The sequence below is a fragment of the Lepidochelys olivacea genome, assembly GCF_965140295.1.
Source record: "Lepidochelys olivacea isolate rLepOli2 genome assembly, chromosome: 10".
NCBI classification, from domain to species: Eukaryota; Metazoa; Chordata; order Testudines; family Cheloniidae; genus Lepidochelys; species Lepidochelys olivacea.
The window spans coordinates 85,513,934-85,526,341 of record NC_140420.1 but is presented as its reverse complement, the minus strand read 5'-3'; the positions used below and the strand labels follow the sequence as shown (position 1 = coordinate 85,526,341).

At 43.9% G+C, this 12,408-nt stretch overlaps 1 protein-coding gene across 5 annotated transcripts in view; it reads right to left on the bottom strand.

Moving 5' to 3' along the window:
• TP53BP1 (tumor protein p53 binding protein 1) overlaps positions 1-12,408 on the bottom strand; it is a 70,092-nt gene that overhangs the window by 16,418 nt on the left and 41,266 nt on the right. For all 5 annotated transcript variants that reach the window (XM_084641759.1, XM_084641755.1, XM_084641758.1 and 2 more), the window contains 6 exons: positions 12,106-12,225; positions 11,235-11,471; positions 10,556-10,613; positions 9,521-9,613; positions 7,532-8,036; positions 2,359-2,511 (listed from right to left, as the gene is read on the bottom strand). In XM_084641759.1, the coding sequence (XP_084497885.1) occupies positions 2,359-2,511; positions 7,532-8,036; positions 9,521-9,613; positions 10,556-10,613; positions 11,235-11,471; positions 12,106-12,225 (1,166 nt within the window). The remainder of the gene's footprint in view (positions 1-2,358; positions 2,512-7,531; positions 8,037-9,520; positions 9,614-10,555; positions 10,614-11,234; positions 11,472-12,105; positions 12,226-12,408) is intronic.

Genomic DNA, 12,408 nt, shown 5'->3' with positions numbered 1-12,408 from the left:
TTCTTTTGGCCCAATCTTCCAATTTGCCTAGGTCACTCTGGACCTTATCCCTACCCTCCAGCGTATCTACCTCTCCCCCCCACTTAGTGTCATCTGTGAACTTGCTGAAGGTGCAATTCAGCCCATCATCCAGATCATTAATAAAGATGTTGAACAAAACCAGCCCCAGGACCGACCCCTGGAGCACTCCGCTTGATACCAGCTGCCAACTAGACATCAAGCCATTGATCACTACCCGTTGATTTAGGAATTAGAAAGTTTTTCTTAACGTCCAACCTAAACTGCCCTTGCTGCAATATAAGCCCATTGCTTCTTGTCCTATCCTCAGAGGTTAAGGAGAACAATTTTTCTCCCTCATCCTTGTAACAACCTTTTATGTACTTGAAAACTTATCACCTCCTCCCCCCTTAGTCTTCTCTTCTCCAGATTAAACAAACCCCATTGTTTCAATCTTCCCTCACAGGCCATGTTTTCTAGACCTTTAATCACTTTTTTTGCTCTTCTCTGGACTTTCTCCAGTTTCTCCACAACTTTCTTGAAATGTAGCTCCCAGAACTGGGCAATACTTCAGTTGAGGCCTAATCAGCGCAGAGTAGAGTGGAAGAATTACTTCTCTTGTCTTGTTTACAAACACTCCTGCTAATATATCCAAGAATGATCTTTGATTTTTTTGCAACAGTGTGACACTGTTGACTCGTACTTAGCTTGTGATCCACTATGATCCCCAGATCCCTTTCTGCAGTACTCCTTCCTAGGAAGTCATTTCCCATTTTGTATGTGTGGAACTAATTGTTCCTTCCTAAGTGGAGTACTTTGCATTTGTCCTTATTGAATTTCATAATATTTACTTCAGACCATTTCTCCAGCTTGTCCAGATAATTTTGAATTTTAATCCTATCCTCCAAAGCAATTACAACCCCTCCCATCTTGGTATCACCCACAAACTTTGTAAGTGTATTCTCTATGCCATAACCTAAATAATTGATGAAGATATTGAACAGAACCAGACTCAGAACTGATCCCTGCAGGACCCCACTCAATATGCCCTTCCAGCTTGACTGTGAACCACTGATAACTACCCTCTGGTAGTTAGCGCATGGTACACTGGATCACTGCAGATTTCACACACCAGCTTACCATGCATTAACTCACCATTTAGACATGTCCTAATTTTCAGTCAGTCAGTCACTTTCCAAATCACCATTCTTCAGATAGCCCTAAGATTCCTCACTCTCAGCAACAGCAGAGTCCCAGGGATGGTTGCAATTTAAATCTAACCTGCCAGTTGTCTGAATACCAAAAAGGCACACTATTTCTTAATGTAGGTGTATGTTCACACAGCAGCAGCAATTAATCTCTCACTTCTATAGGGCCATATATCTATATAAGGGCTCAACTGATTTTGTAAGGTAAGAACTTGGATCTCAGCCTGAAAGCATAAGATGTTTTATTGCCCCAAGCCATGTTCCCTCTAAGGTGTGCACCTGTGCAGGAGGCCACCAAGGGCTGCGCAGGTGTGCACACTGCACTCAGGGGCATGGGGTGTGCAGGGCTGCAGCGACTCTCCCCGGCTGCAGCAGCCCCGGGACCAGAGCGGGAAAGACGCTTTCCCCCAGCTCAGGTGCCGCTGTGGAAAGAAAGGGTTGGAGGGAGTCCTCTCTCCCCACCACAGCCCTGGGCAGCCTGCACCCCAACCCTCTGCCCCAGCCCTGAAGCACCTCCCACACTCCAAACCCCTCGGCCCCATCCCTGCCACACATCACCTTCATACTGGTGCACATAACAAAATTAATTCTGCACATGGATTGGAAAAATTAGAGGGAACATTGAAAGGAATGTTTTTGAGTCTCTTCTGATAGGATATTAGGGATTGGAATGGAAACCCCTCTGAAGTCACTTGCTATGGCAAAGCAATCAAGGAGGTTTCTACTGATTCCTCGGTCTCCCAGGAGGAATGTTAGCTCCAGAATGATTATAATGCAGCACTAAGTTACACAGTTTTGTTAAATCACCAAAGAGATTGTTGTTCCCTGTTGGAATTTTTACCCCTCTGAAACCCTCAATGTTGTGGGTAGCACATATTACACTACGCTGAAGTAATACTATCACCACACAAGAAACGTGGCATCAACACAAGGAAGCAGCTTTTCGTTTAAACACAGTGTGATTCTTAATGAAAGATGTTCAAGTCTCATAGGGGGTGAGCAAAGAACAGTGCCAGAGCATGGCAGCCTGTTAAGTTAACTTTGCTGTTTCCTGTGGCCACACAAATACCAGCAGGCAAGGTCCCTGCTTATTTGGATTTAATGTGTCCTCCTGAAAACAGATCACCACATTCACCCCTGAAATTGGATTTACCTCAATGACCTTCCGCTCTACCTCAGCACCATCTACGTAGTAAACATCTGTGATGATACGTGTGACAACTGTGCGCACTTCACGGATGGTTCGCATGTGGCGATGCTGGACATGGCCTCGGGGTGGCTGGGGCAGGTTAAACTCCTCCTCTCCCTGAAATAACAAAATGAACTAATAAATATGAAAGTAAGCCACCCCACTGCACAAATATTTTTGTTGTGTAATTCTGTGAGCACCATGTTACCAGGAGACAACATTCAACAAACTGTTTTAACACCAGACTCTGATCAAATTTCTGCCATGATTCCACACACAGGCTTCTCCACAACATTCTTGATTCTGGGCTGCCTCAGGACTGTTGTGCAGAGGACTTCATAAATTGTTCAAGATAACTGAAGCCCAATTCAGCCTGCTACACAATACTCGCAGCTGGAAGCCCGTGCTGTTGCAAAAGCGAGGCAGTTGGGTCAAGTATTCCACTATCTGTGCAGTGTCCCTCATATAACCAATGCAACTGTTGCATGCAAATTAGCTGTAAAGATAATGATTGGTTGAGTTACATCTGATATCACAATAGTCTAGGACAGCGGTTCTCAAACTTTAGCAACCTGAGGACCCCCACTTTTATTTAAAAATTTTTGCGGACCCCCCAAGGCTACTGATGTTATTTACATTTGAAGAAAAAAATTCCGTGTTCATGAAAAGCTCTATTATTAATTTTTTGTTTATAAACTATTGTACCACTAAAATTTTTTTTATTATTTATTAGACAGATACCCAGACACATTTATCTAAGGAACTATTCTAGCTGTTTAGATTTAATGATAATAAAAATAAAGAAAACTTCATAAAAAAACACACAAGCTAACAAAACATTAATGCAAAGGATGTTGTTTTGTCGAAACAAGATCACAAACGTTTGGCTCGTTGGTGGAAAGTTGTATTCTTAGATCTGCTTCTACAGTCAGTCGGTTTCTGTAGTTTGATTTCACATATAAAAGTGCAGAGAATGCCCATTCACATAAATATGTTGTGGGAAATGGCATTAAATACTTGAACGCTTTGGTTGACAGTTTGGCATAATCAAGTCTCAGACATAACCAAAAGTCTACCAGACTGTACTGATTGAAAATAAATTTCAAAGGAGGTGTCACATGAAAGGCAATTTTCTTCAGATGAAGTTAAACTTTTGGTGATGTTGACATCTAACATTGAATGGATCCCGGATCCAATTGTTACCGGAATCGGGAAGAGGAAAATAATCCCTGAAGTTGTTCTTCAAAACCTGCAAATGTTCAATAAGAACGTTTTGTATTTCATCACACAGCTTTTCTTCAGACATTTCAAGAAAATCATTCAGCATTGGAAATGATTCATACACAGTTCTGAAGACAATTTGACCATAAAGTCCAATTTTTTAAATCAGCACTTCCACTGTGTCTTCAACTTTAAATATTGGGCGTAGCTACCCCTGGTAGGCTCAAATTTAGTCCATTCAAATAGGTGAAAATATCGGCCAAGTACGCTACCATAACTAAGCGCAAAAAATCACGGATATGCTTGCTCAACTGAAATGTCATATCTATGAAAAATATTCATATTTCATCATATAACTCAAACAAGCGGTTGAGTACTTTCCCACGAGACAACCAACGCACTTATGAATGTAAAAAGCCGTTTATGATCGCTACTCATGTCATCGCAAAGGGCATTAAAGATGCAGGAATTTAGTGGATGAGCTTTAATAAAGTTGACCACTTTCTCCACCTCATCCAGCGTTGTCTTCAGTTTTCCTGCCTTTTTTCTGGCAGCTAATGCTTCTCATGGTATACGCTAATGATTCCACGTAACTGTAGGTATGAGATCCTTAACGTGTGCAATGAGTCTGCTGTACTTTCCTGACATTGCACGAGTCTCATCAGTAGGGATTCCTACACATTTTGACCACTTGATTTTATTTATTATGAAATCATTCAGATTATTAAACACAGCTTCAGGGGTAGTATGTGTTGGTAATCCATGGCAAAATAGGAAATCTTTGTTAGTTTTACTGTCGAATTCATATCAAATGAATGCCAGCAAATTAGCATTGCCAGAAACATCTGTACTTTCATCCAGTTGCAGTAAATAATATTGGCTTTTGTATACCCTTGTAGTTAACTGCTCTTTTATATTCACAGACATATCTTCGATTCTACAGGTGACAGTGTTGTTGGATAGTGAGATCAAATTTCAATCTTTTGCAGCTTTATCCCAAAGCATTGCACTGGTCATTGCTTTTGCAGCAGGCAGAATTAGTTCCTGTGCAATAGTGTGAGGTTTCCCTGCCTTTGCTATTAGTAGGGATACTTGATAAGAAGCAAACACAGCCTTTTGTTATCAATTTCTGGCTTGCACATAGTTTTCGCTGCTTGTTTTGGAAAAATTCGAAAGATTGGTTCACATTTTGCTTATATTTAGTTTCTAGATGCTGGTGAAATTTGGCTGTTTCATGCATTCATCGGATAATAATTCATAACAGAGGACACGTGCTTTCTGCCAGTCTTCAGAATCTGAACTCATAAATCCAAACAATAAATATTCGTCACAGTACTTATGTATTTTGCATTTTAGTTCAAGTGTTTGAGTAGTTTCACTCAAGCATGATGCACCTTCACTTGAGTCACCATTATTTTTACATTTTAACCAGTGATCCATAATTAATTATTGGCACGTAAAATAATGTCAAAAAGTGTATAAAAACAGAAAATACATGTATAATATGATACCACAAAACAAGGGTAAGAACATGAGCTTCAACGCACAGGTGCCGACTTCTAATTTTCCCCAGGAGTGCTTAACCCCTGTTCAGCCCCAGGCCCTGCCCCCACTACACCCCCGCCTCTCCTCTTCCTGCCCCCTCCCCCAAGCAAGCCCCATCCACGCTCCTCCCCCGCCCTCCCAGCGCCTCCTGTTGATCAGTGGCGCCGGCAGACCTGGACATGACTTGCGGACCTCCTGGAGTACCCTCACAGACCCCAGTTCATGAAACACTGGTCTAGGACACTTGGCAAGTCATAGATACATGCCTTACTGTAGCTGAAAGCCTGTGGTGTCACACTGATGTAATATGTAAAATCAAAATGGCTGAAAACTTAAAAACGGAACAGTCACACACAGTGAATCCCAATGCTGATTGAACCTAGTGACATTCTGAACAAAAAGAACTCTCAAACATGCTCCTAGCGGTTTCCATTGTTTCACACTGAATCAGATATTCTAAAAAGCAGAGTGACCCACAGAGGGACAACCCTGAAATATTATATAGTGTAAGTCAGCAAAGTTGAAGACAAATATTGGTATTAACTAGACTGCTTAAATTAAAAGAAGTGTGGTAGGGAGTCTTCAAGCACCCTGGTAAAGTCACAAGTTGTCATGGCACAGGCTGAAAGATTCTAGAAACAGGAGGAAGTTAAAATCACCAATACACATTTATTGGTTAAAGTTGGGAATGAAATTGCCTTTCCTTTCTGGGCATTGCTTATTGGGGTCGGGGTGTCTCAACAAAACATCTAGGATGCAAGTCAGAGTTTCCTGCTGTGGCCCACTCAGTCACGTCATCTCCCCACTCCACCTCATTTCTCCTCTCTCACCTCTCTCTTTCTGGCTTACACAGTCAAGACAAATCTACTCTTGCAACACTGCTGCAAGCCCCATGACCAGACAGGCAAGCTAAAAAGCAATGCCTTAAACAGCTTGTTGCCGGTAAAAGTTTGCCCGGTCTTGGAAAGATGGATACAACTGTGTGACAAGTCTTGGCTGTGACAGCAGAAGTGCTCTTTGCTATTCTTTCCCTTTTGGGTGAGTTTGTCTTGTTTCATCTTACAAAGAAGTTGGGTCAGACTTCAACAGCAACAAGAGCTCAGGACCATCCAAATGAACTTTTTCTTTTCCTCCAAACAGGACAGTCAATTGTTTAAATGAAAGCCTTACAGAATTCTTTATGTTTCAATAGCTTTAGCTGTTTTCCTTCTTCTGTGTTTAATAAAAAGGTTTTTAATGGCAATTGTTATAATGAGAGGAAGCCAATGATAACTTGATACAGAATCCCAAACCACAAAACTGTTTAATGTGAAAGTAAGATATTTTAACAGCTTAACACTTGTTGGATATGAGATGCCCCCTTATCAAAATATTACCAACCAGTGCTCTGGAAACAGAGCAGAATATGTAAAAAGCCTTAGGAAACAGGAGCTCTTTTCCCATAGTGTTTCCAGTCCAACAACAGCCCTTGCACAGGAAGCTAGGTGATTAAACGGGAACATCCAGATCATATTCAGCTTCTCCTTGAGGTAGTCCAATGGCAAGGGTGCCATAGGACTGAAGTAAATGGAAGGAGCCAAAGCTGGATGTGATGGAAACTATGAAAATACCCAATTGGGTCAATTCAATCTGCATAAGTTTATCAAGGAATCTTCTTGCCTAATAAGTCATATCCCGGGCCCTGTGTCTCCTTCTGATTTGGAGTTTGCCAGAGAATCCACCAGTTGCTTTCATTTAAAGCCACCACATATTTTCTAGCCCTTATGGTTGTGAAGAAACCTTCAGAATGTGACCCCAATGCTGTGGTCTTCTCAAGTATGCACACTTCCTTACAATAGTTCTGAGGCTTTGGTCAGTCCATTACATTCCTCTCACTGGGTTCATCTCAGGAAGAAAATGTAATAGAACAACATTTTAAAGGTATTTCTTTCCAGGAACACTCCATGAACATGCTTATCCATGGCTATTGGATGAAGTCACAGTGATAAGGGCTGGTTGCGTGCAGAAGAGTTCAAACCCCTTCCCTCAAGAAGTTACTTCCACCCCTGCCCAGCAGAGAGAGGGAAAGAGGAAATGTATTACCTTACCTGTATCCTGGGTACAAAAAAGCAACAGTCACCAGCCATACACCTCTCCAGGTGACAGATGCCCAACATTCCACTACACAGCTCTCCCCACCCACTGAGACTACTTCTCCATTGCAGTTTTGGTACATTCAAACTTTAGGGCTGAGGATGCAAAGTAAAACCACCAGAAGGATACTGTACTGACTGGAGTATTATTTCCATATCTAATGCAGTAAAGTCTTCAATTTCAGAACCCAGGGGCTTGAAACTACATAAAAGCGACCTGAGCTTTTGCTCATTCTCACCTGGCTGTGCAGAGACTCAGTGTCATCTCCAGGGGCATTCACAAGCTTCTCCCCACTCTCCTCAGTTTGGACCTTGGCATCCTGTTGGCCAGGCCTTTGCCCAGCCATGCTCGTTCCCACTTCTATCTGGCTGCTCACTCCCGTCACTGTCTGTGTTGCTGCTGACACAGCTGCTGAGGCCAAAAGAGAACCTCCTGTAGTTTGGACCTCTTTGTTACTGGTGCCAGCCCACATCTGCTGGCCTTTATCCCTCTCTTGGGCTGCCAGAGCCTTACTCAGCTTCTCCTGTGTGCTCTTCCCTTCCTTTTCCAGATCTCTTTCAATATCAACTTCCATAGCCTCTCCCTCTTTTGCATGGGATGGCGGATGTCCGGAGTCCTGCTCTGTGGGCTGAGAAACTTTAATTTCCCCACAAGAGGTGCGCTTCTGACACTGTTGCCAAGCTTCAGGATCATCATGCATTTCCTCCTCCTCCTGTGTGCTTGGGAAACTGAACAGGTTCCCCCTGCAAACCAATCAAATGCAGATCAATATTAAGATGTTCAAAGCAATGGGTGCCCAAGCACCCACCACACGCAAGCAGGACTCCCCATGGCTTTTTATGTGATGTTCATTTAATAATCTGTCAGGAGTGCATAAGAATCACTTAGTTTTATGCATTGGGAACAGATTAACTGGTGGTTCTACTACAACCTTCCTGTAGCTAAACACAGCAGTGTTCCTCTAAGTGCCAATGTTCCTTTGAAATGTCAGCACCTCCAAAGTTACCCAACCCGTGGCAAAGATGACACTTAGCACAAACTAAAGCATTAACTGAAGCGTGTTTTGCTCCAGGTATCCAATACCAGCTAGACACAGCCCTACTGGTAGTTATCCAATCTTCAGGAACCATCACACTTTACTGTACCATTCCTTTGGTGTTACAGTGGCTAAGGACAATGAGAAAAGTAACTGGGAGATGATGTAGAGGAGCAAACACTAATATTTTCTCAAGTTTTGACTAGACTTTATCTACCTTTTGCTGACTGGCCATTTGCCCCAACCTACTCCCACACTGATTCTCAGTCTCTTCACCTCAGCCTCACTTCACACATACCCCTCATGCATTCCTTCTCTCCCTCTTTTCTCCTGCTCTATCCCTGTCACCCCACTCCCTTTCCTTGTATTGCCATTTGGCTAAACCCCATTATACCCCCACCAAAAAAAAAAAAAAAGGTAGTGAACCAAACATGGCATTTGCTAGTATCTCATCCTTTTGTCTGTCTTGTCTAGATAGACTAATCTTCTCAGGGCAGGGACTACCTACTGCTCTGTGTTTGTATAGTGTCTAGTACTATGGGGCCTCAATCTTGGTAAGTCCATAGGCACTGCCATAACAAACATTAATAATACTGTACACAATGTATGTTAATCTGCTGTATGTGAGAGCCCATACCCCTGTAATCTCACTCCCCAATCAACAGATGTTAAGCAAGGTGCAGGAGTGAAAAGCTTCTGGGTGCTAGTGGCTTACACAGTTATACTGCATTGTCATCTAACAGCTACCAGTAAGCACTTCTATAACCCTTTCATTTTAATCTGGCGATAGCCAGCTGCATGTGTGAGGAAAAAAATTACTTGGAAAAAACAAGAAACAATAGCTGATATGGTAGCAAATAAGACCATGCGATTTTTGGCAGGATAAGCAAAGGGCAGGGAGGCAATAGCCCTTGTATGGATGGCTTCTGAATGACCCCACCTACAACACTCTCTTCGGCTCTGGGCATCTCACCCAGCAGCAATCCTCACATCAAACTTCAAAGCTAGAGAGCACAGCTTGGTTACTGCATGACCCACACCTACCAGTCATATTACTGAGTACATGCACACAGTGCTCCCCCCATCTTTCTCTAGAGGTCACCCCAGAATCAGTGACACAGCACAGGGCTCCTAAAGGGACATGGAACCTCACTACAGGGCCAAACAAGAATAAAACGCAAAGCTCTATACCTAAATGGAGCAGCAGGAAGATCATGACCTCTGGCCTCATCCTCTCGTCGTACTTCACAGACACGACTAAACACAGACAGTGTCTTCTGTGAGCTAGTTGTAGAGATTAAAGAAACAGGTCACAATCACAGGAACTAGGAAAGTACTGTCATTGGAAAGGAGAAATGTCTAAAATCACTAGAACCAACAAAAGACTGGCCTTTAGGCTGATTAATTTGTTGTGCCATAAATCAGCAAAGCAGTTGGAGTTGGTCAGAGCTCTCCAGGGTCAAGAGACAACTCACAATTGTAAGAAGTTGTTGCCTACTTCCTTCATCTCGGGCCCCTTTTTGCCAGCCAGGAGAAACTCGGTAGCTTGAGACAGTGCAATAAGCATGATGTCAGCATTACACTAGCTTTCGAGAAAGTACAGTATCATGGTCCAGTACTCCCTTGCTGCCACAAGGTGGCGATATTAGATCATTTGCACCCTACATTTTAATACCCTCCTCTTCCCAGTGAGAGCTGATAATAGCTTTCATGACACAGCAAAAAAACACCTGAGATGACAAGCTCGCAACACACTTGAAAGGTCAAACTCATCACACAACTAGAAAGCTTCCCCACTCTCAGAAAAATGAGTGATGGCAACGCTCACACACAGCAGGCAATTCTGTGGCAAAGGTCTCTTAATAGCACTTATTTCAGGATTCCACCCCCCAAACAATCTGAATCTTTCACAACCAAATCCTGCTGGGCCACCATTTTAGCCCCTCCACTCTTGCCAGGGCCCCATGGGGCCAAGAAAGGCAGGAAGTTAGCAGGAAGCCCCCAGGCCAGAATAAAATGGCAGGTGGGAGCACCTGAACCAAGGCAAGTGCCTTGCACCAGAAGCATCACGGCAGGTGGCAAGGGGTTAAGTCAAAAGCAGTGGCTGAGCCAGCTCCATGCTGCTGGGTCTCATTTTTATTTTTCCTGCTGTTAGTAGATGATCATTTCTCTCATTACCAAGAACTTTGCGTTCAACCACTCTGCTTGGCAACAAGCAGTAGTTACCTGGCAACAGCTCCAGCAACAGCAGAGGATCCATTTTTCCTTTCACTGGCTGCAGGCTCTGAAAGAGATGGGGGAGGGGAGAAAGAATCCTGTTAGTACCACACCTGAACAGCCTTCCTGCCCCCATGAGCTCTGCAGCTAGAGGGGTTGAGCAACAGAAGAGAAGATAGCTAGGAAACCATCCCATCCCCCCTCAACCAGCCATTTCAGCTTCCCACTGCAACCCTCAGCCTGTATGAATACTTGAGCATATTACATAGATTGAGCAGAAGAGCAGCATTCAGATACTGAAGTTACACTTTTCTCAAGAGAACCGACTGGGATCACATCTCCTAATTGCCCCCCAACTCTGTTGAAACACACAAACCTAGCTTCCTGCCATAGGAACGTCTCCCCCCCCCACCTGGAAGGGCCTCTGCTTCACTGCAATGCCAATGGGACATGAGCTCCCCTCCCCCACCTAAGTGGGTCTCTACACCCCTCTCAGCTGTAGGACACACTATTTTCTTAGACATTACTGTGCAATGGAACTAAAAAAAGGATTCCTGTGAGAGGAGGCCAGCAGCTCTCCAAACAAATCTGATTCCAAGCCCTTGTCAAGTGACTGGCACTGGGTGGGGTATCCCTGGGTGAGGAGACAGTCAGCACCTACATATTCCCCAGTTTTCCATTCCCTTACTTTCCAGACTGAAGGGCAGACTCCCCTCACTCTCCTCGCTCACAGGGGTAGCAAGGTTCATTCGAAGACAGAGTTTTCCATCAGCCTCAGGAGCTGCATCAGAATCCCCCTTTTCACACTCTTCCAACACATCTGCTGATGCCATAGCGCTCTCCACAGTGACATCATTGGTGCCAATACTGCCCTCTGCTGTGACATCACTGGTTATTATGGTTCTATCTGGGCAGCTGCCATCCACTAAAATGAGAAAGGAAAGAAGGCACAAAATACAAAGTGAAAATGGCCAGTGTAGTGTTTGCTGCATTGGGTTCAGCTCCCTGTGGGTGCCTAGGAGTGGTGCAATTATATGCTTCAGTGGCAAATAGCATAGCAGTGCACATTCCTATCAGGCTGCCCTTAAGAATGTCTCAGGGATTCAGTTCTGTAGTAGTGACAACAGCCTTAGCCAAAGGCCAACTAGTTCCATCATCCACTATAGACACCACTATAGAAGTCAACTGCTAAGTTGGACATCACAAGGGATGCTGCCTGATGAGGCAAAACATGGTATATACAGGAAATGATCTTGCCTTAGCAAAAGGCAAGGATTTGGACTAGGAGGGCCTTCTGAGTCCTACTGTCAGGAGCCTATGACTGACAGCACCATGCATATAGAATTCACGGCAAGAAGACACAAGACAGGCACACCCACCTGTGGTACAGTAGAGACTACATATAAAGGGGGAAACTGTGACAGGTGAACATGCCCTGCTCACAGCACAGGGCCAGCCCAATGCCAGCTCCTAAATTAGGTTTAAGGCTTTAATCAAGTCCTGTATCAAGACTCAAGTCTGCTTCCATTTCAAATCGAGGCCATTCTATTCAAACTCACCGATAGGAGTGCTGTGTCTTCTGGGTCCCATTTTAAGCTGCCCAATAAGAGATGGGGTCACACTAGTCAAGGGCTGAATGACATCACCTTCCTTTGGCAAAGTGAAATGAAACAGGGTTCCTTAAAGAGAGACGCAGAATTAGTGATCTGCAGGAGAGGTCTGTATCTGAATATACGTGGCGAGCACTGGAGCTCACTAGGGATGGGGACGAGTTCATCCTGCTTCTGCAGTGAACTGGGACACCCCAGTGCGGTGTTTGGAGAATAGATTCGGTGACTGCTCTCCAATAAGTAAGTTACTGA